Source organism: Ochlerotatus camptorhynchus, unplaced genomic scaffold (assembly GCF_037179485.1).
Source record: "Ochlerotatus camptorhynchus isolate MF236.1 unplaced genomic scaffold, CSIRO-AGI_Acam_v1.1 ptg000240l, whole genome shotgun sequence".
Lineage (NCBI taxonomy): Eukaryota > Metazoa > Arthropoda > Insecta > Diptera > Culicidae > Ochlerotatus > Ochlerotatus camptorhynchus.
This window is the reverse complement of record NW_027040730.1, coordinates 1,453,358-1,474,691: the sequence shown is the minus strand read 5'-3', so window position 1 is coordinate 1,474,691 and position 21,334 is coordinate 1,453,358. Positions and strand designations below refer to the sequence as shown.

The following is a 21,334-nucleotide window of genomic DNA, read 5'->3' as shown; positions in this document are numbered from 1 at the left end:
GTTGCAGAACTCTGGAACATGGAAGCGTAAGATATGGAACTTTGAGCTATTTGGTTGTCCTGTCTGAATCCATCTCTCTGCAAATTCTTCAATTCTCTGAAGATATCCAGAAATTAAGTTTTCTTGAAGGCAAGCTTTGAACACCTCAGCAAAACGGTCAAGTACCTATAAATACTCGCATAATTAATTTAATGATAATAAGAGAAGAGTTAAATTGAATTCTTACATTTCTGAAAATACTGAGCGGTCCACCAGATTTCAACAAAGCCCTCTTCTCTGTCGTGACCGGACCGAGGTTTGCATGCTCGGTCAAGGCTACATGAATCTCGGCTGCTACGCCTCCACTGCTGCTGCTATTCCTGCTGCTGTCGCTGCACTACTACTGCTGCTCGTCCGTTACCTTCAACGTTCGTCACAAGAATACCTTCTGCAAGTAGTAGTAAAATTTACGTGTATTTGCTGGTTTTTTAAAGTTTCAACATTTGGTTTTACATTTGAATTGGTTACCCTTTGGTTCTTCATCTTTGTTCTAGTCAATTAGTTATTCTACTGTGGTGATTGCGTTTAGCGCTCATTTACAGGATACCCTTTAAGGGCTTGTTTTCGTTTGCATTTAAAAATTTGATAACCTAACTACTTGAACTAGGTTGCCAAATCACGAATTATCTGGTGGTTTGATCGCAGACAGGTGACTCTGAACCTTTCCAGCGTGGAAATTTTTCGCTCCTCGAGTGTTTAAAGACCGGCCAGGTGGTGAATCTCAGAATTACGGGTTAACGGTGGACTGTTAAGGATCATTCTGAGGATCTTGTTTTGGATCCTCTGAAACTTTTGGCGGTGGCACTTAGCACAACTCTTCCAGATTGTCACACCACACTCAATAGCCGGCAGAATGATCTGCTTGTGGAAAGCAAGCTTGTTTTTGAGGGACAGGGTGGTCTTTCTGTTTATCAGAGGGTAGAGCGACCTGATCAAGATGTTACGCTTAGTGGATGTCTTGTCCACATGGGATCGGAATAGAATTTTCTATCGAGGGTGAGACCAAGGTAGACTACTTCACTCGACCATTCAATGGGATTGCTATAAAGATGGATCATGGCGTTAGCAGGCGGAACAAGCCGAGGTGAATTCGAGTGTGGCTATACATTGTAGTTTACTCGCCAGAGCACGGATCACTCGACGCTTATAGATGATGAAGGTGTCATCTGCGAACATAGACAGGATACCATCACCCGGCAGGGGCGGAACGTCTGACGTGAAAATGTTGAATAGGATAGGCCCAAGCAGGCTACCCTGAGGAACCCCTGCATCAACGTTGAGCATATCAGAGGGGACATTGTTCAAGTAGACCTGGAATGATCTGCCCAACAAGTAGTTTTTGATGATCTTCACAAGGTAGATCGGAAAGTTGTATCGATGCAGCTTGTACACTAGACCATCATGCCAGACATTGTCGAACGCCTTCTCGACGTCCAACAATGCCATGACAGATGTATTGGCAACAGACTTATTCCGCTTGATGATGTTAGTAGCCCGTGCGAGTTGATGGATGGTAGAGTGGCCTATCCTAAACCCGAATTGCTCTTTGAGAAAGATTGAAAACACCAGCAGACGGTATCAGCTTTACGACTAGCTTCGAGATGGAGGACAAGAGGCTGATGGGGCGATAGCTTTTGGCACTGGATCTTTGCCAGGCTTGCGTATTGGAATCACTTTGGCTAGCTTCCAGCATGCAGGGAAGTAGCCAAGCTCCAAAATTGGTTGAAGATAACGGTAAGATGGTTGAAGAAGTCAATACTCAAGTTTTTCAACTCGAGGTTGTCTACACCAGCCATACCCGTGGCCTTCATGTTTTTAGTTTCTAACAGCTGCTATCAACTCATCAGTACCTTCTGCAAGCTTAGGTAGCCCATATTTATACCCAAGGAATATCCCTTCTTTTACCTCGTCTTTTACACAGCGCTGCTAGCTGTTTTGGGATTTCTCCTCACAAAACAACGATAATGAGATTTTGTTCACATGCACGATAAATTGGTTTTCCTCAATTTAGGCGTTTCGTTACATGTCTCAATTTCTATTTTTTTTTAAATCATTATCATCCTTACCAACTCTATCTTCCACATTCTCCAGTAATTTGTGGCAGTTTCTATCTGTAAAGCCATACTTGCTATGACGTTGACATGAACTTAGCTTCACCCACTGTTCAGCAGCTGTTGGATCAACAGCTTCAACACCTTTGTAAATGGCGTTTATGATCTCAAGTACGATATGGAGAATGGGTGGTAGACAAAGCAGAACAGTTCTTTGATTAGGAGCTCCACACAACATTGGTTTTTGAACGCGATTATAAAAATACTTTGCTCGTTTGTCATCAGCACCATCAGGCTTCTATTTTACGTAACTTGTGTTTATTAAGTCCAACGTTCTTGGACCCTTGCTCTCTTAAAAAAAGCATGGACTTACTTGTGCAGGAATATGGACAACGATAAGCTGAACTGTGACCCATGATACCTAGCAAAAGATTGATGATTTTTAGGTCATCTGCGACAACCGCTTCCAATTTGTCCAACGCGAGAAGTGTCGACCAAACTTGTACAATATTGGTGTACTTTTCCGGAATGCTGGGTATTACTACAAGAAGAAACAACTTCTTCACTTCTGTATCTTTATGTCCTTTCCCCTTTTCCGCTCCTTTTCTACAATAGACAACGTAATCTTAAATGAGCCTCCTCCCCCATCTGCTCCTATTTATGTTCAACATACTAGATTAAAGCCTTCACTTCTTTACAATAAATGACTGATTTCATCAAGACTCTTGGAGAAGACTCCCTACTGGTCTGCTCAAATTCGAATGGAAGGTGTGTAACAGAAAAGAACTCTTTGAGCTAGTTTTTATCGTTTGAGGAAGATAAGAGAGGACTTCGATGCCAATTCCTCGGAGGGCACTGCTTAATTGCTATGTTTTCCATGTGCTCAAATTGCATTTGGTTTTTATTAGGAACAAGTCATCAACAGATAGAATTTTATTACTCTGCGAAGTCGATGAACCTGTGACTCAACGGGAAGGACGTCCTCTTATGTTAGCAAGAGTTACGGAGCCATCTTCATCAGAACGATTTTCCCTCAGATAGGATGCAACAACTGAATCGCTGGTTCGTGGTTGTTCACCTTGCACAAGCTGCAGAAGGTTATTGTATCGTTCAAGGAGGGTACATAAATGTCGTTTGCCGTTGGAAATTTCCTAAAAACATGTTGCACAGAATTTTGAAGTGCGCATCTTTTTGGAGACCTCCTTCGCTGAAGGTCTCCCACGCTTCTTCGCCTTATTCTGTAAGCCGCATAGATTTGGCAATGTTACACGAGCAGCTATACATACTTCACATTGTCAATTCATTCTACTCCTCGTTGAAACACGATGACCATGTGTATACTGATGCACTTCTATGAGCTGATTTTGATCATTTAGAGAGAATCATTTAGAGAGAAGGAACAACGACTACATTTTTTTTCGGATGTCGATGTCTGAAGAAAAAAATGATGGTGCTTGCAAAATGTTGACAGATTTTTTAGGAATTAAGAATAATTTCAGGAAGTTTTGTAGTTATTCAAGGAATCTTGGAGCGATTTCCCACCCCTCCGGTTTTCTTGTGTGGCAAATGCCACCTTCGTCACCTGTAGAGTACGATGCTGCTCATCGTGCAGCAGCGATAAAGTGCAAATGTTGTGCACATACCATATCAACTCCATAATACACTATTTGGAACAACGTATTTTTTTAAGACTTCAAGAGGCGGGCTCGCTATTTTAGGGAGATTTATATTTAAGGGCGCAGGTCAATATTTGATGCGACTATTTAGCTCAAATGTGAGGAACACAGCACTGCTATCACTTTTAACTAAAACAGATACGTATTTCGATTACCATTTGCAAACTTCTTCAGTGTCTAGTCATATAAGAAGTTTGCAAGTAGTAAACGAAATACGTATCTGTTGTAGTTTAAAGTAATAGTGAAAGTAAATAGTGAAAGTTAATAAGTGAAAGTTAATTAGTGAAAGTATGTTAGTGAAAGTTTTTTAGTGAAAATGAATTAGTGAAAGTGAATTAGTGAAAGTCAAAGTGATACAATAATAGTAGAATTAAAAAGAAACACAACGTAAAACGTATACACTGAAGTCTTTTTTTACACGGTTTTTTTTAACGCGGTTTTTTTTTACACGGTTATTTTTACACGGTTTTCCACGATTTACACGGTACGTTTTTAACGATATCTCGACAACGATACAACCTATCGACTTGATTCCAATCACATTATCCGTTTCAAGCTATAGGTAATCGAATGGCATACTTAGAAAAAAATCACAATTTTTGGTGTAAATACAGAAATTTTTAAAATATGTCTGTATGGACCATATATGCTTTAATTACAAATGACATCAAAATCCGATTTTTTTAAAACATTTAAGCATGCGAAAAATCAAAATCTCGTAGGTTTTTTTTTACACGGTTTTTTTTACACGGTACGTATCCCCCGTGTAAAAAAAGACCTGAGTGTACAATTATTCTACTAAAACGCTCATTAATCATTTTATTAATCATTCCTAGTTGAACACTCAGTCGGTTAACAACGTCCCGGTCTCAGTCGCGCGGCATCTAATTTTTTTCGGTGTTTTTCCGCCCGAGCGGTTTTTTCACCCCCCCATTGGGTGCCCCAAGTGACCAGTGTGCAACAGAGGAAGTGGAATTCCATGGGCCGAGCCCCTTGGAGTTGCCATCCAGCTTTAATCCACCCCGGTAATCCATCCGGTCGTCAAGTCATTTTATCATCATCGTGCCGACCCACCAACACCAATCATCACCACCAGCAGCAGCAAACGGACCATCTAGCTGCAACGGCTGATAGGTTGTTTACAACCGGCATAAGTATTAGACAATACATTTTGCAAGTCCATTGCCTCCCTATTGTAGTTTAATTTTGCCTCGTGGCGCGTGACTCTGTCTCTCACCCCTGGTAGGGGAGTATGGGTCATAGTGAGACAACTTTTTGCAAGTAGATATAAGTTTTTTTTTTTTTGTTTCGATTTTTTTTTTTCTTTTTGATTTGTTCGTACGTCGGGCAAAAAATTTAATTACTAGTAATTAAAATTAATTAATTAGTGAAGGTTTTATTTTTTTTCCTTCTTAAGTGGTTGCGCACCGCTTTTGCGCACCACTTATGGCATCTTCCGATGCCTACGTTACGCGAACCAGATACTATGAACCGTCTTCGAAAGGACCATGGGTTGTCTTTTTTCGGCCCAAAAATAAACCTTTGAAAACTCTCGACATAACGAGAGATTTGCTGCGTAAGTATCCGGGAATCTTGGTACACAAAGAAAGATTCAACAAACTGCGTGTAGAAGCACCGACTTATGATGTGGCAAATAAAATTGCTGATCACGAGTTGTTTAGTGTTGAGTACAACATCTACATCCCTTCTCGAGATGTGGAGATAGAAGGCGTGGTCTCCGACGCGAGTCTGACTGTCGAGGACTTGAAACATGCCTCGGGAACTTTTAAAAACTCGACATTCGCTACCGCGCTAGTGAAGATACTGGATGTAAGGCAACTGCATTCAGCATCTTTGCTAGACGGTAAAAAAGTTTATAAACATTCAGACTCGTTCCGGGTGACTTTCGCAGGTTCAGTTCTCCCAAACTTTGTTAAAATTGATGGTGCTTTTTTTCCGGTGCGGTTGTTTGTACAGAGGGTATATAATTGTACCAACTGCAAAAGGCTGGGACACTCGGCCAGCCATTGCGGCAACAAAACTCGTTGTGGCAAATGTGGTGAAAACCACAAAGAGGATTCTTGCCACAAAGAATCAGTAAAATGCGCTTACTGTGGCGAGAATCCTCACCCCTTGCAGGAGTGCCCGATGTACAAACAGCACTCCGATAAAGTGCAGCGTTCAATCTCTGGACGCTCCAAGCAGACATATGCTCAAATGTTGAAGGCTGCATCAGCCGTCCAAGATGCAAACCAATTTTCGGTTTTGTCAGTTGAAGAATCGGACTCTGACTCATCCGATGAAGGTGATTCTACGGTGGTACACGCACCTTCAAAAATAGACGGTTCCTCAAAAAGAAAATGCCCCTCCCCGAAAGTGCGCCGTAAGAAAACTAAAGTCACCTCCAGACGATTGCCAAATTCCCAGGGTAATGGGGATGAAAAAACAAAACCGAAGGCTCCTGTTGATCCAATCCCTGGATGCAGCAAGAATTTTCCGCCATTGCCCAACAAAGATAAAAAAAATAAAAAAGCTGCTCCTCAAACTTCTCAAAAGAAATCCAAGTCCGAACGAGGTTTGCTAGCTTTTTCGGACATTGTGGAATTCATATTAAACATGTTCAACATACAAGACCCTCTAAGAAGCTTAGTTTCTGCCTTGCTTCCAACGTTAGAATCATATCTTAAGCAATTGACTGTTTCATGGCCCCTCCTTGCATCAATCATATCTTTCGATGGATAATTCGTCGAACGAGGTTGAAGATATGATCACTGTGCTACAGTGGAACTGCCGTAGTCTAGTGCCTAAACTAGACTCGTTCAAATTTTTACTTCACAATTCTGATTGTGATATATTTGCTCTCTGTGAAACATGGCTTTCTTCCGATAAAGAACTCAACTTCCACGATTTTAACATTATACGCCTGGATAGAGACGATTCTTATGGAGGAGTACTTTTAGGGATCAAAAAGTGCTACCCTTTCTACAAAATTTCCCTTCCTGCTCTATCCGGCGTCGAAATCGTTGCTTGCCAAATAAATGTGAAGAACAAAGATCTTTGCATAGCTTCAGTATACGTTCCACCAAGAACCTCCATTAGCCGTAGTCAACTCTGGAATCTAGTTTCGATTCTTCCATCCCCAGTATTAATTCTGGGTGATATGAACTCCCATGGTACTGGGTGGGGCGATCTATATGACGACAATAGAGCGGCTATTTTTTACGATTTATGTGACGATTTCAATTTGACTATTTTGAACACTGGTGAAGCGACACGTATAGCAAAACCTCCGGCTCGAGAAAGCCGACTCGACCTATCTTTGTGTTCAAGATCGCTATCATTGGATTGTCAGTGGAAGGTTATCAATGATCCCCATGGTAGCGATCATTTGCCAATCATCATTTCAATAAAGTGTGGCCCTCACTCTGCAGAACCATCTCGGGTTCCATTTGATCTTACAAGGAACATCGACTGGCAGAAATATGCAACGGCGGTGACAATCGGTGTCGAATCAATAGATGCGCTTCCACCATTGGAAGAATATCGATTCCTAGCCGATTTGATTTACAAAAGCTCACTGGAAGCACAAAAAAGAAAAGTTCCAAGTGCACCCTTTAAAAGGAGACCAGCCACACCTGGTTGGGACGAAGAATGCACAAAATTGTATGTAGAAAAATCTGATGCTTTCAAAGCTTTTCGTAGACACAAAACCTCCACTTACTTCGAGGAATATTCAAAGCTTGAGACAAAGCTGAAACAATTAATCAAAGCAAAAAAACGCGGTTATTGGCGCAATTTCGTCGAGGGACTCTCACGAGAAACCTCAATGAACACCTTGTGGAGGGTGGCTCGCAACATGCGTAACCGCTCATCTTTCAATGAGAGTGAAGAATACTCCAACCGATGGATATTCGATTTCGCTAAAAAGGTCTGTCCGGACTCAGTTCCAGCACAAAATATTCTTCGAGAAGCGTCTCCTAGCGGCGGCTCTCTGGATAGACCATTCTCAATGCTGGATTTCTCTATGGCTCTTCTTTCATCGAACAACTCCTCACCGGGAAGCGATATGATTAAATTCAATCTTTTGAAAAATCTCCCAGATATCGCTAAAAGACGCTTGCTAGATTTATTCAATTCCTTGCTAGAAAACAACATTGTACCGCCTGAATGGAGACAGGTCAAAGTAATAGCCATTAAAAAACCTGGCAAATCAGCGTCTGACCATAACTCATACCGTCCGATTGCTATGCTTTCGTGCATTAGGAAATTGTTGGAGAAAATGATCCTTCGGAGACTCGATCACTGGGTCGAATCAAATAACTTGCTATCAAATACACAGTTTGGGTTCCGCAAGAGCAAAGGAACAAACGATTGTCTAGCGCTGCTTTCCACAGATATTCAACTGGCCTTTGCACACAAGGAGCAATTGGCTTCAGTATTCTTGGACATTAAGGGGGCTTTTGATTCAGTTTCCATTGAAATTCTGTCAGACAATCTGCACAGATGTGGACTTTCTGGAATTTTAAATATTTTCTTGTACAATTTGTTGTCAGAAAAGCAAATGAACTTTTCCCTTGGACAACTGACAACTTCCAGAATTAGCTACATGGGCCTGCCCCAAGGCTCATGTCTCAGCCCTCTTCTTTATAACTTTTACGTCAAAGATATCGACAACTGTTTGGCAGAACAATGCACGCTAAGACAACTTGCAGATGACGGTGTGGTTTCCGTAAGAGGTCCACATGCCGTGGACTTGCAAGGACCATTGCAAAATTCCTTAGATAACTTGTCTTCTTGGGCTATGAATCTAGGGATCGAATTCTCGCCGCAGAAAACTGAACTGGTAGTGTTTACTCGAAAGCGGTACCCAGCCCAAATGCATCTTAATCTTTTGGGCAGAAACATTACTCAATCATTGTCTTTCAAGTACCTTGGGGTCTGGTTTGATTCAAAGTGCACTTGGAATGCCCATATTACGTATTTGAAGCAAAAATGTCAGCAGAGGATCAACTTTCTCCGTTCAATTTGCGGCACATGGTGGGGTGCTCATCCGGGAGACCTCATAACGCTTTATAAAACAACCATTCTCTCTGTTCTAGAGTACGGCTCTTTCTGCTTTCTCTCGGCAAGAAAATGTCACCTAATAAAATTGGAACGAATTCAATATCGTTGTCTGCGTATTGCTCTAGGCTGTATGCACTCAACGCATAACATGAGTCTCGAGGTTCTGGCAGGAGTAACACCCCTCCAGAACCGTTTCTGGGAGCTCTCTCTCAGAATACTAATCAAATGCGGAGTGACGAACACACTTATAATTGCTAATTTTGAAGAAATTCTTGGGCTGAACACACAATCTCGATTTATGAGAATCTACCACCACTACATATCGTCGGATATGTGTCTTCCTTGTTATACTCCAGACCGTGTTCACTTCACCAATCGCAGTTCCTCAATTGAATATGATCTGACCATGAAACAAGCAACTCATGGGATTCCCGATCAACTTCGACCTATTATTATCCCACGTATTTTTACTGAAAAGTACCAACAAATCAATTGCATGAAAAGATATTTTACAGACGGGTCCCGTCTCAATGGATCCACTGGCTTCGGTGTCTTCAATGAAAACTCTAGCGCCTTCCGCAAACTTCAGGAACCTTGTTCCGTTTTTGTTGCTGAGCTGGCAGCAATCAACTTCGCATTGGGGATGATTTCCAATATGCCCACAGACCATTACTTCATCTTCTCGGATAGTCTCAGTTCGATTGAGGCTATTCGGTCGATGAAACAAGGTAGGCACTCATCTTATTTCCTTTCAAAGGTAAGGGAGCAGATGTGTGTGCTGGTCGAAAGATCATATATGATTACCTTTGTATGGGTCCCCTCACATTGCTCAATCCCAGGCAATGAGAAGGCGGACTCTCTCGCAAAGGTGGGCGCGCAGGAAGGCGAATTGTATGACAGGCAAATTTCACACGATGAATTTTACCATTTAGTGCGTCAGAGTACCTTTTCGAGTTGGCAAACCGATTGGGACACTGGAAATCTTGGACGGTGGTTACATTCAATTATTCCTAATGTTTCTTCGAGAGCGTGGTTTAAAGGCTTGGGCTTAAGTCGTGACTTCATTCGCGTGATGAGTAGACTTATGTCCAACCACTACTCGCTAGATGCTCATCTCAATAGAATAAACCTCGTGGACAGCAACATCTGTCGGTGTGGAAACGGTTACGATGACATCGAACACGCAGTTTGGCAATGTACGGATAATGACGCCGCCAGAGAGCGACTTTTGAATACCCTCGAGGCCCAAGGAAGACAACCCTATGTTCCTATCAGAGACGTGTTGGCAACCCGTGATCTCTGCTATATGCAGTCCGTTTATGTTTTTCTTCAAATGTCTAGTATAAGAATTTAATTCCTTTTGTCTTTTGTCTCTCTTTATTAGTTTTTGTTTGTCTTGTCCCCCCGTCTCGATGAGTCTCATCGTCGCCCACTGGTCACCCACCATAGCCGGTCGAACTCCGGACGAAGCTAGAACAGCACTACCGTTCATACTGGCGACAACGCTCTGATGAGACAACGAAACCCTACCCCAAGCTCCTCCCCTGATCCTATCCTTCGAAAATGTACCCTTCTAACCTCGAGTAAGCCGCGAGTAATCGGCCCAACTCCTACTAGACATAGAATTAAGTGAATTTTGTTACACACAGTGAACAATGAATTATCGGCTCCGTAAAGCTAACGCGATTGAGCCTCCCAAATAAACGAACTAGATAAATCATTTTATTAATTTCAAATATTCTGAAGTCTATAATAAGTTTAAATTATAAGAATAATCAAAAGCCTAAAATTTGCATGTCACGTTACTTTATATGGGACATTTATATTTTAATTTATTTTTCATTTGTTTTCAGTATGTTTTGGATCATACTTTTTACAATAACGGGAACATGAATCATTTGCATTTCAGAACCCTGTGTAAATATCGTAAAATATCGCATTCAATTTGCTTAGGGGCCATTCAATAATTACGGAAGCTCTTAGCGGGAGAGAGATTGTTAAAAAAATTCTTACATTTTTTGACATGAGAGTATCCCAGAAATATCATATTTAATCATGAACAAGTTTTATACAGATCATTTAAATATCCAATGTAATGCCTTGTTCAGACTGGAGAGTTATAACATGTTATAACGGTTGTCAAATAATTGCAACACAGAAACCACCATCAAGATAGCGCTATAACATGTTATAACTCTGTAGTCTGAACAAGGCATAAGATCTTAGAATGGAGGGTTTTTTTTAAATCCCATTAAATTAATTATGCATGACCCTATACATGAATGCCTATAAGTGCAAAGGCCAATAAAATAATGAAATAATAAAATATAAATTTAAACTAGGACTGTTCAAGTTATACTTTCCTTTATTTAACGTCGGTCTCTGTTCCGCAATCTAATGCCAATCACTGACGGACATCGATTGCCGTGAATGTGCAGGAAGACAGCTTACACACCTGTGAAGGATATCGCACCCATTCAAATACACATGGGTCGGGACCAACGGCTTTACTTCCTTTCCGAAGAAAGACGTGACCAGAGATTTTTATGCCTCAGAAAAATTCCACCGACCTCGGCTGGGATTGAACCTGTTCAAGTTATACAACGGACATCAAAAATTGCCTGTCACTTTTTCATTTTTTATTGTATGCGTACTGTTTATTGAGGATACGTATAGATTATGATTCAAACAAAAATATACATTGCTTAAATTAATGATAATCAAATGCATAACTTCAGAATGAACCATTTAACCAAGTATTCTCTTAAAAAGAATTTACAACACACAAAATATAAAATTCAATATTTCTATCTTTTTTTTTTGTCGCGTTATTAAACAAGGTTTCTTTAAAAAAAATAATAGGGGACCATCTACTTACACTTACTTAGAAACCTTTAGGTAAAAAATCATTTAATTAGAACAAAATTTAACAAAAAGTGTATTGACATATAAAGAGAGGGAGAAGGATTAGTAATTTCCACTTAATTCCACTACCTTATTTGCTTATCCTTGACAGATACGCGAAATTTCGTCTACAATCTGCAGACTTCTTCAGTGTCTTGTATTAATACTCGACAGTCGAGTATTAGTACAAGACACTGAAGAAGTCTGCACATTGTAGACGAAATACGCGTATCTGTCAAGAACAAGCAAATAAGATAGTGGAATTAAATGGAAATAACTAAACCTTCTCCCTCTTTTTATACAGGTATTCCACTAAGACGCCCACATTCATTAGGATTGTATTGACATAGTTAAAAGCTAAAACGAAATTTATTCTATGTGTTTCAAATGTGAATATTCAATCCAAATTTAATGACAAAATATTGGGACAAAATATGACACCGAAAATTTAGAAAAATCTATCAACACTTTGTTCAACGAAATTCATATTAATATTAGTTGGTGTGTATCACCCTTTAGAAGAGCTGAAATAAAAAAAATATCTGGCTAGACAAAATTGCAAAATTTCTCCTCGTGTTCAAATTAACATGAATATTGCATTGTAGAGCGCATGTGATTTAAAATTTCGTAAAAAATATCTACTGCATCAAATATACTGATTCTTATTTTCTTTCTATGTTGCTTAAGGTTCAATTTACTTTGATGCTTTTTCGAAAAATTCAAGAGCAGTTTTTTTCGACGCATTAGTCCAGATTGCAAAATGCTCGCACTATTCGATTCCTTTTGCTATTCTACACAAAATGACGCGAGCTTTTAGCAATCTGAAAGAATGCGTCGAAAAAAAACTGCTTTTGAATTTTTCGAAAATGCATCAAAGTAAATTGAACCTTAAGCAGAGTTAAAAACTTACCAAAGAAAGCATTGAGCTAAGTAGTCTAATTTTAAAGTGAGGATTGAAAGTGTGTGTCCGTTTTATAACTTCAACAATCATTATAATTATTCAGTAAAATTATCGGTCAATTGATTCAGAAGGTATGTATGTATATTTTCTTATCATTTTTCGGGTTGGAAATTTTCTTGTATCATTGTGCTAGTAACACAATATACAGTTTCATCCATTGGTGATGGCATAGACAACTCACAATTTATAGCTGTGGAAGTGCATCTAGAACACTAGGTTGAGAGCCGGCAAATACGCGCTACAGAAGCTTAACATTCTAGAAGAAATAGAAGCATATTTTACTATATCTTATGGCGAATCACAATAGATCCTCCTTCCCTCTAAAATTGTACTATATTTATGCAATTGTGATTTAATTAGTCGTATGGAAGATTTTAGCCCAACTCAGGTCCTACTCACTTCCTTCGCGGCATCTTTACCATGCCCGAGTGTGACTAATGTGGTCCCGAGCACTCAATACGACCATCAATTATCTTGTTCTTGAATACTCACATGATTTAATAATTTATTAGTCCTTCGAGTTCGCATTTGGCTTTCAACGATAGCATGCATTTTTCTTCCCTTTGCAAGCTGGCGTATTTTTGCGTTGAGATTGTGTTTTAGAAATGCAATCGAAGTGTGCCGAGGCCGCTATTAGACGCGTTTGTTTTCGGTCGCTGGAGTTGTCGATTCTGATTTCGGCGTTGTTCGGGAGTTGATATGAGGAGCTGCCGCTGCGTCTTTCAGACTGTACTGGTGTTGTGCCGCGAGTGATTGGTGATGTAAAGTGGATGCAGTCCTTTTTTTTCTCTGCTGAGATCCCAACAAACAATTTCTGCTGCAGCTCAACTTATACAGGCAAAAATTAGCTGCACAAGGAAATCTTTGGCTGTGTAAGTTAGTGTGCAGATAAAATTGTTAGTTGGCGCAGCTAGAGTGTGATTCGTGGTTGATTGGGGTTTACGCTGCTGTGTGGAGAATAAAAGGTGAGAGTGCTGTTTTTAACACCGGTTGAAGAAGTAGCAGCAGCATATATATGGGAGCTCTTCGAAATCATCGTGCCACTCGAAACAAATTCTTGTCACAGAGTTTTCACGTTAATTACAATATCACTTGAAGGCTTCTTAAAACGTGATAGATCTAAATGTACACTTATCCACACGTGAAAACTAACATTTGTAGGACTTGGTACAATTAAATATATGCAGATAAATCAGCGCCAACGAAAATAAAACCAACCGTTCGTGGAAAGAGCCTACTGCGTTTTTCTGTTCATTGGAAAACACCCTAATGCGTTAATAATGTGTTCATTATGTGATTGATTTCTATTTGTAAGTTTAACAGTTTTTTTTTTCATAGTATTTGAGGACCTGACCATGAAAAGATCAAACAGCTTATTCTGGATGATTACTATGCATATTGGAATGGATTGCCTGTTCTGCATTTTTAAACAGCTACGCTATTAATTAAAACAATCTTTCGCGATGATGCTTCTCGCATATGCAATCAATGGGCAGTGAACGGGAAACTTCAGCGCGTGGCAGTGGGCCATTGAATTTGATTGAATTTTAGAATCACTCATTTATACATGAATTCAGGCGGTTCAAAAATTATAGGATCGCACAAGTGGCAGAACCATATGTTGCGAAACACATATGATTATACGTTAAGCAAAGCTTTATCGAAATTGAATTAAATGGATTAAGGTTTCGTTCGCAAAATCTCTGGTTGTTTTGATAGGGAAATTTGAAATATGTATGATTATAACTCCACGATAGATAGCTCAACATTCGATTCGCATTATGGAAAATGTATTGAATAATTGATCCGTTGTTTATTTCATTTCAGAAAGTACAGCGCATGTTGCCGACAAATATTCACGTGGTGCTGTATAACTTTAAATCCCGACACCAAGATGAGCTCGATTTGGTGGCAGGTTATAAGGTAGAATTGTAGTTGTTTAAATGATTGTGATGTTACCTTGACGCTTGTTTCTTCCTATCTGATTTGAATCACAGGTAACCGTCATCGACTCGTCCGACGCTAATTGGTGGAAGGGGAAATGTTTGGGAAAGGTTGGTTATTTCCCTTCCAAATATTGTACTAAACTGGGAGCATCTGAAAAGGTCCTCCAGGTGACCCACCCGCTGCATATAACGGATAACGAACGATGCGAGGTCAAGCTGCAGAGAGATCAAATCGTCATACAGGTAAAATTGGATTGAAATTCATACAGAATGAATTTATTGTAAGTGGTTATCGTTACAGATTGGGGAAGAGGTAGGGGGCATGATTTCTGTGCGTTTCGCTGATAACCATCAGGGTGTTATCCCAGGAAAATATCTACAAGAAGTCTGACTACGGGAAGGTGAAGAATTAGATCGTGATCGGGATAAAAGTAGCAAGAAAACAAGCAAAACTGGTGTTTCCAACCATGCACAGAGTAGTAAACTGAACAAGAAATCTTGTAAACCGTCATCCAAAGGCCAAGAGTACGAAGCTCAAAGCCAAGTGGAAGCACGTAGCCACCACTATCACAAAGAAGGAAAAAATAACATGCAAAAATCCTATGATAAAAACTGGGAGAAATGGGAAAAGTTTCGAGAGAAGAAAATGGAAATGATGAAGGTTCATAAATATAATGTAGAGCAACGCCTAAGACACGAAAATCAAGATCGAGTGTTCTACAGGCATCATTTTAATTACCATCCCGTGAAAAGACCCAAACGAAAGACATCTCTGGATCCAAACTGGTACACTGACAACATTTATTCCAACCAATCGATTGACAACTCGGATGGAGAGCCAGCATTAGCGATAGTGAATAGTTATCAGCCTAGAAAACCTCACACTGCATATAGGGATATAAACGGTAATCTGGACGATGAGCTTGACGAAATCTTCACTGTAGGTGCACAATTCGAACGGGCCAACAATTATCCGAAATCAAACAGTTGTTGCTTTGGTGGTAGTAGTAGCATAATGGCCAATAATGTTAGACATAGGATCCCCAAATCACACTCCTTTAGCACCTCAAGAAGTATGGGCACGGGGTTCAATATGAGTAAAACGTACAACCGTAACAGTTTCGAGATGGCTGAATTCCCTGGACATGCTCTCTCCGATTCTGGTCGATTAAATTATTATAATGGCATAAAACCGATAGGTATGCGTATATGTGATCGTGAAGGTTGCTTCAACGAAACGTGCTTTAGTAAAGATACTAAGAATATCCACAATAACAATAATAACCTAATGAACGAATGGAATCAACGTAATCGCAACAATATGAGAAGGCGCGTAGCAAGTACTAGGTCGCAACATGTGATGGAAGAGGATTTTGACCTATTTGAGGATGAAGAGGAGGAGATTGATCTTAATATGTATAACGACGACAATTCTGTTGTGTTTGACGACTTCGATGACCATGACTATTACGGAGCGGGACACACGACAGGCGATTTCGATGAATTTTACCGACACGAGCGTTCCAAACAGGTACTGCGTGGCAAATTTGACAGGCTCAGCAAATATACCGACGACTTCACCGACGACTATCACAAATCATTCGAGGACATTTTCAATCGAAATTGCTACATTGATCAACAGTACCAGGTAAAGGGCAATAATTTTTTCTCTAAACCTCATATTGCTAAGAATAAAAGCATGCTGGAAGTTAAACCACCGAATAAGTATGACGATACGTCATCCGATTCAACCGATTTGGAGTTAGATGACTTTAATTTTGATTTTGAAAAATACTGGGAGGAGTTGGAAAAACCGTCACCCACTTCACCGAGTGAATTAACGGAAAAGTATCCACCGGGCGCACTGAAGAAGGTGAAAAACGTTAACATTAACCGATACAACAACGGAACTGTGATAGACATCTATCATGATGATGATCCGTATCACTCCGATCACTATCACTACCGGGAGGGAAATGAGAAGAACAACAACATCGTTGATACGTTTTCACCACCATCGATAACAAAATTTCGTAGGAAAGTTTACCCGGAAAGAAACAATGTTGAAAACGGTATCAGTAAACATCCCAGTAGTAAAAGAAACAACATCAGTCACAACAGCAACGCAATTAGCTTCCTTAACAATATATTTTCCATCTACAAGCCGAGCAAGTATTCCCCACTCAATTGTCACGTAGAGCAAAATTATCTTAAAAATATTCCGGCAAAGAAAATGAACATTACGAGCGCAGCCAGACCCCTTGGAGCTCCACGTAGTGAATCGGAAAATTCGGCCAAAAGACCCCTAACAGTCCATCCATCCAAACAGTACTCACAGCGCTCCTTCCATGGACAACGTAGCCAGAAGGATCCACAAGCCAAATTTCAGATCATTCCGGATAAAACTGGTCTCAAAATATCACCCCTATATGCGTCCAGTATCGACTATCGAAAAGCAAGATATAAATTAAAAAGTACCTCTCGCCCCTTATCCTTCTGGTGATAGTTGCTCGACTGTTCGTATTATTCGGATGGCCGACTGGATGGTCTACCCGTGATCAAAAAGACACGCAGAACCAAGTATCTGAAGTACTGAACATTTCATCAATCAGAGTGTAAAAAATCAATTCATCATTGATCTACAATTCAATTCAAATCTGTTTCATCAAGCACACTAAAAAAATCGATCAAATGTTGTACAAATTGCACATCACAATTCCAATTCAACTTTCTACGCATTTTATCTTTCATAGTGAAATTTGAAGTTAAGAACCACAAACCACCAACCAAAGTGTACATCCTTAATTGTAAATATCCATTCCCATGAAATGTTCAAATGCAACTTTCTAAAATCTTTTTATATGATCAAACCTTACAGAAACCACCATCAACTCACATAAATATTTTATATAGACGAGTTTACCGATTTTATCGATAGATGTTCTAGAAACCGATTAACGAATCATTCCATATCCCGGTCCAGTTAGTTGATTCACTCCGAAACTGTTTGATACAAACATTGACTCGAATCTGGTGCACGCAAAGAGATACTAATAGTTTAACATAAACACTATGTTGCTGATTTTGTTACCCGTACCAACACTTCCAGGTAAATTTACAAATTCTATACTCTGTTGATGGTACGCGATATAGGTTTTGTACTCTGAACTCGATGGAAAATTAACACGGAAAGAACCATGTTGGCGTTGAAAGTCGGAATAATGCGAACGCGAACCGTTCGTCACTTCAACCCATCAATGGTTGTGTGTTATTTTAAGCCACTAATACACACCACCGGCAAGGAAGATTTTCTACAAGAACATTTTTTTTGTGATTATATCGCCCACAGAGCATTACACTGTGACATAAAATAACGTATAACCATAGCTGGGTATTTTTTCTGAAGCAGAAGGAATTGATTTTGGAACTAATATTTCCTCCACATTTCCGTTCGGTATCCATCGTGTATCGAAACCTTGACTGAAAAACTTTTTGGAATTTCTAGAAGAACGCTTAAAAAATCCGCACAACTCACCTGCTTTGTTTATTGAACGTTCATGTGGAGGAAATTCAAGTTAGAACAAAAACGTCACGCCTTACTTAGGACGCATAGCTGCTTTATTTTTTAACGAGCAACTAAATGCAGGTTGCTGTAGATGGCAAATCAATGCTTAAGAAAGAAATGAGTGCATCCAGATTGTTTAAGAATTAATTTGAGCTTCCCAAATACGACCCTTGGTAATTGTATCTACAATTCATGCATTTGAAACTGTCGAAAATTGTTTCTCATGTGATGCCAATAAACAGCGTTTTTCCGATGTTTAATTACACAATTTCGACTTTATGTTTTAATTGGACATCAAAAACACTTTCAGAAGTGGATGTTTTTATAGAAAGTTTCAGGATAATCTTGAAATTTTTCTTCAGCAAATTAAATAATTTGCATTCATACTAGATTACACATACATAATAGCATATAGTAGTGAAGGTTGTAGTACTTTGATATTAGTTGAGCGATTTGAGACTTGTTGACATTTTTAGCGTCATTTTATTCCCAACTGTTTTCTTGATAACTGAAATTGAATTTTCTTAGTAGAATTGAACATATCCCTCACAGCTTTATTGTTTAAATAGCTTAGATAAATAGGAGAAACCCATACTTCAAACAGATTTTTTTTTTCTAAAACTGATGACTGCAATAAAAAAAAACGAGTCGATTGCGCTAAGTGTCATTGGCCGGAGCAATTTGAAACTCCGTTTTAAACAAATATTCCAACTATTGGCACTGAGTGCTGATTATTTGAGCAATTCATTTACATGTCAACCATTGTGGTCGAGAATTCAAAATCATGTCCAGGTTGCAAAGGGACCTTATTTCCAGAATGATCACCTTATAAAACAGAACTTTCTTATCTCTCTAATTGTTTTGAAGGGCTATCGACGATACATTTGCCCTACGCCTCTATAGTGGTCCTATTTTATAAGATTATCTAGACGATGCTAATGGTCATTGCTGAAAATACACTGGTAAATGAACAGTTAATTTTTAAAATTTGAAGAAAATACTAATCTGAAAGCACTACATATCTCAATTTTCAAATCAAGTACTACAACCTTTCGACAAAGTGTAGCAATTTGCATGAAAACATGACGGAACAAGATTTCGGTAGCTGTAGCATGGAGTTGTTGGTGTCTAGTAATCTGTAGAACTCACGAATAGCACTACTATAAACGTATTTCACTCGCTGACAGAGCTTAATCTTTTTAGAAAACTAGTTCGGAAACACAGATAGAGTGCTCAATCAGTAATACATTGTAACAATAACGCAATTCTCCTCAGGCGTGTTAAGCCAGAACAGACGAGTCGGCAAGTTTTATGAAACGGGAGTTAGATCATTTGTTGACATTTCTCTGTAAAGTTGCATTTCTTCGTTACAATCCTACAGACATAACCTATCGACGGAAAAACAAAGAACAATTATCACGATTTACAACTACCCACGAATAGATCATAATTTAAACATGATATAGGTATGTATTAAGTAAAAAATGAGATACATTAGCTTAATGATTACACTTTAACAGAGATTTTATATAGTAAATTATTCAAATGAAACAAAGAAAATGCCCGGATCTTATGAAAATCGTAATAGTAATAATTTACTGATCGTTTCCAGAAAGGATTCAAAGTTTGAATACAATGTTTTCATGCTGTCCGTGGATAGACAGTTTTAATTTATATAACACGTTTGTTTAACTCTATGCTTACTCTATTTATTGCATTTTTAAGAGGTTAAAATTAATTAAATTTCATCACTTTTCTTATACGAAGATCAAATCTTAACGAGCATAGCATGCAAAACAAAAAAACATATCAAGATGCTTCTGATTTATTCACATACAATTCCTTGCGATATTCCCATGGGAAGTGCATGAACACGACTGGGCCTATTTTGATCAGACGCAAAAGTTAAATAACAATATTGTCAAACAGTGCAAATTATTTACCGATAATTTGTGAGTTTAAATAATATATTAATGCACCTTGTGGATGTTATGTGATGTATTGGGAAAAATGTTCATGTTTTACGTAATGTATAATTGTTGAAACGACGTTTGAACAAGTGTCAGGAGATTCTCGTTCATCCATCCGTAAGTTTCAACTGATTCATAGTTTCACGAAATTGCACCATTCATGATTGAAACTAATAGAAAGATGAGCGCCAGGAGACATTTCCACTAAACTAATGGAGGAGAAAAGTGGATTGAAGACTAATTCATACAGTAAGATACACTAACACCTATGGATAATGTAGTGATAAAATGATGTTACAGTGCACCTAAAGATTAAACGACACATTATCATTGACCAGATCAAAAACACAAACAAACCAATTTTAGAAGTATTTTCCCTCGCCGCACTTATTACAAAAGCATTTAAACTCGACTTTAGGAATCACCAAGTACATTCATGAACACGGTCAGCTTCTCTGAAGAAAACTTTGACAGCATAAACATAACGAAACTAAAGCTCTCAACTCTAGGAACCCCTTTTATCAGCATTCTGATTTTTATACAAAGCATACATGAAGAAAAACAGAGGATTTTTGAATTGAATATTTTACATTTTTTAAAAATACAAGGTTTGAAAACAAAATTTTCCGATGCGAGTCAGTTGCTGGCTCCGTATTCTTAAGAAATCAATGAATGTCTGTTTCTTTCGAAAATGCCATGTATTTTTTGTGCAACCAAATCGTGTAGGGAATATAATAGACGTGTGCGTGGATACCTATTGAAAGTGAACAAAATAAACACATACACATACACTGCATTGAGCAACAGCTTCACAGAATGATACCTAATTTAGGGAATAGTGAGAATATTCGATACAATAAAATGATAAAAAATGAATAAAAACGTGATCAACATGTTCGTAACGTTAGAGAGTAATGTGAAAAAGAGACAAATGTTACACAACCAAATACAATAGCATACAAATAGTGTAACAGGAGAATGTGACATGTAGTCGATAAAATAGCTTACAAACACACAAACACATACACTCACACACCCCATAGAGTTAACCCATTTTTCCACAGAGACGAGCTGTGCGTATTTTGACCGAGGCGAAATAAACGATCTGATGGAAAGAAATTTAAGGCCAACAAACTTTTATTCGGTTTTTTTTATTGA

General features: G+C 38.9%; 2 protein-coding genes across 6 annotated transcripts in view; both read left to right on the top strand.

The window, feature by feature from the left end:
• The window catches only part of Stacl (Stac-like), a 242,013-nt gene extending 226,797 nt beyond the window's left edge, over positions 1-15,216 (top strand). For 4 of the 5 annotated variants that reach the window (XM_065225891.1, XM_065225892.1, XM_065225889.1 and 1 more), the window contains 3 exons: positions 14,523-14,618; positions 14,693-14,884; positions 14,943-15,033. In XM_065225891.1, coding sequence (XP_065081963.1) covers positions 14,523-14,618; positions 14,693-14,884; positions 14,943-15,032 — 378 coding nt within the window. In that variant the 3' untranslated portion in view covers position 15,033. Of the gene's footprint in view, positions 1-14,522; positions 14,619-14,692; positions 14,885-14,942 lie in introns of all 5 variants that reach the window. The other variant, XM_065225890.1, reaches the window with a different exon arrangement.
• An 11-nt stretch (positions 15,217-15,227) lies between these two features.
• Positions 15,228-21,301, top strand: LOC135704437 (uncharacterized). Its single transcript, XM_065225900.1, has one exon. It carries the CDS (start codon positions 15,231-15,233, stop codon positions 17,142-17,144), a length of 1,914 nt encoding a protein of 637 aa, XP_065081972.1. The 5' UTR covers positions 15,228-15,230; the 3' UTR covers positions 17,145-21,301.
• Positions 21,302-21,334: the final 33 nt, after the last annotated feature.

Coding starts and splice junctions, on each gene's coding strand:
- LOC135704437 (XM_065225900.1), top strand. CDS start 15,231: ATGCAAAAATCCTATGATAAAAACTGGGAGAAATGGGAAAAGTTTCGA.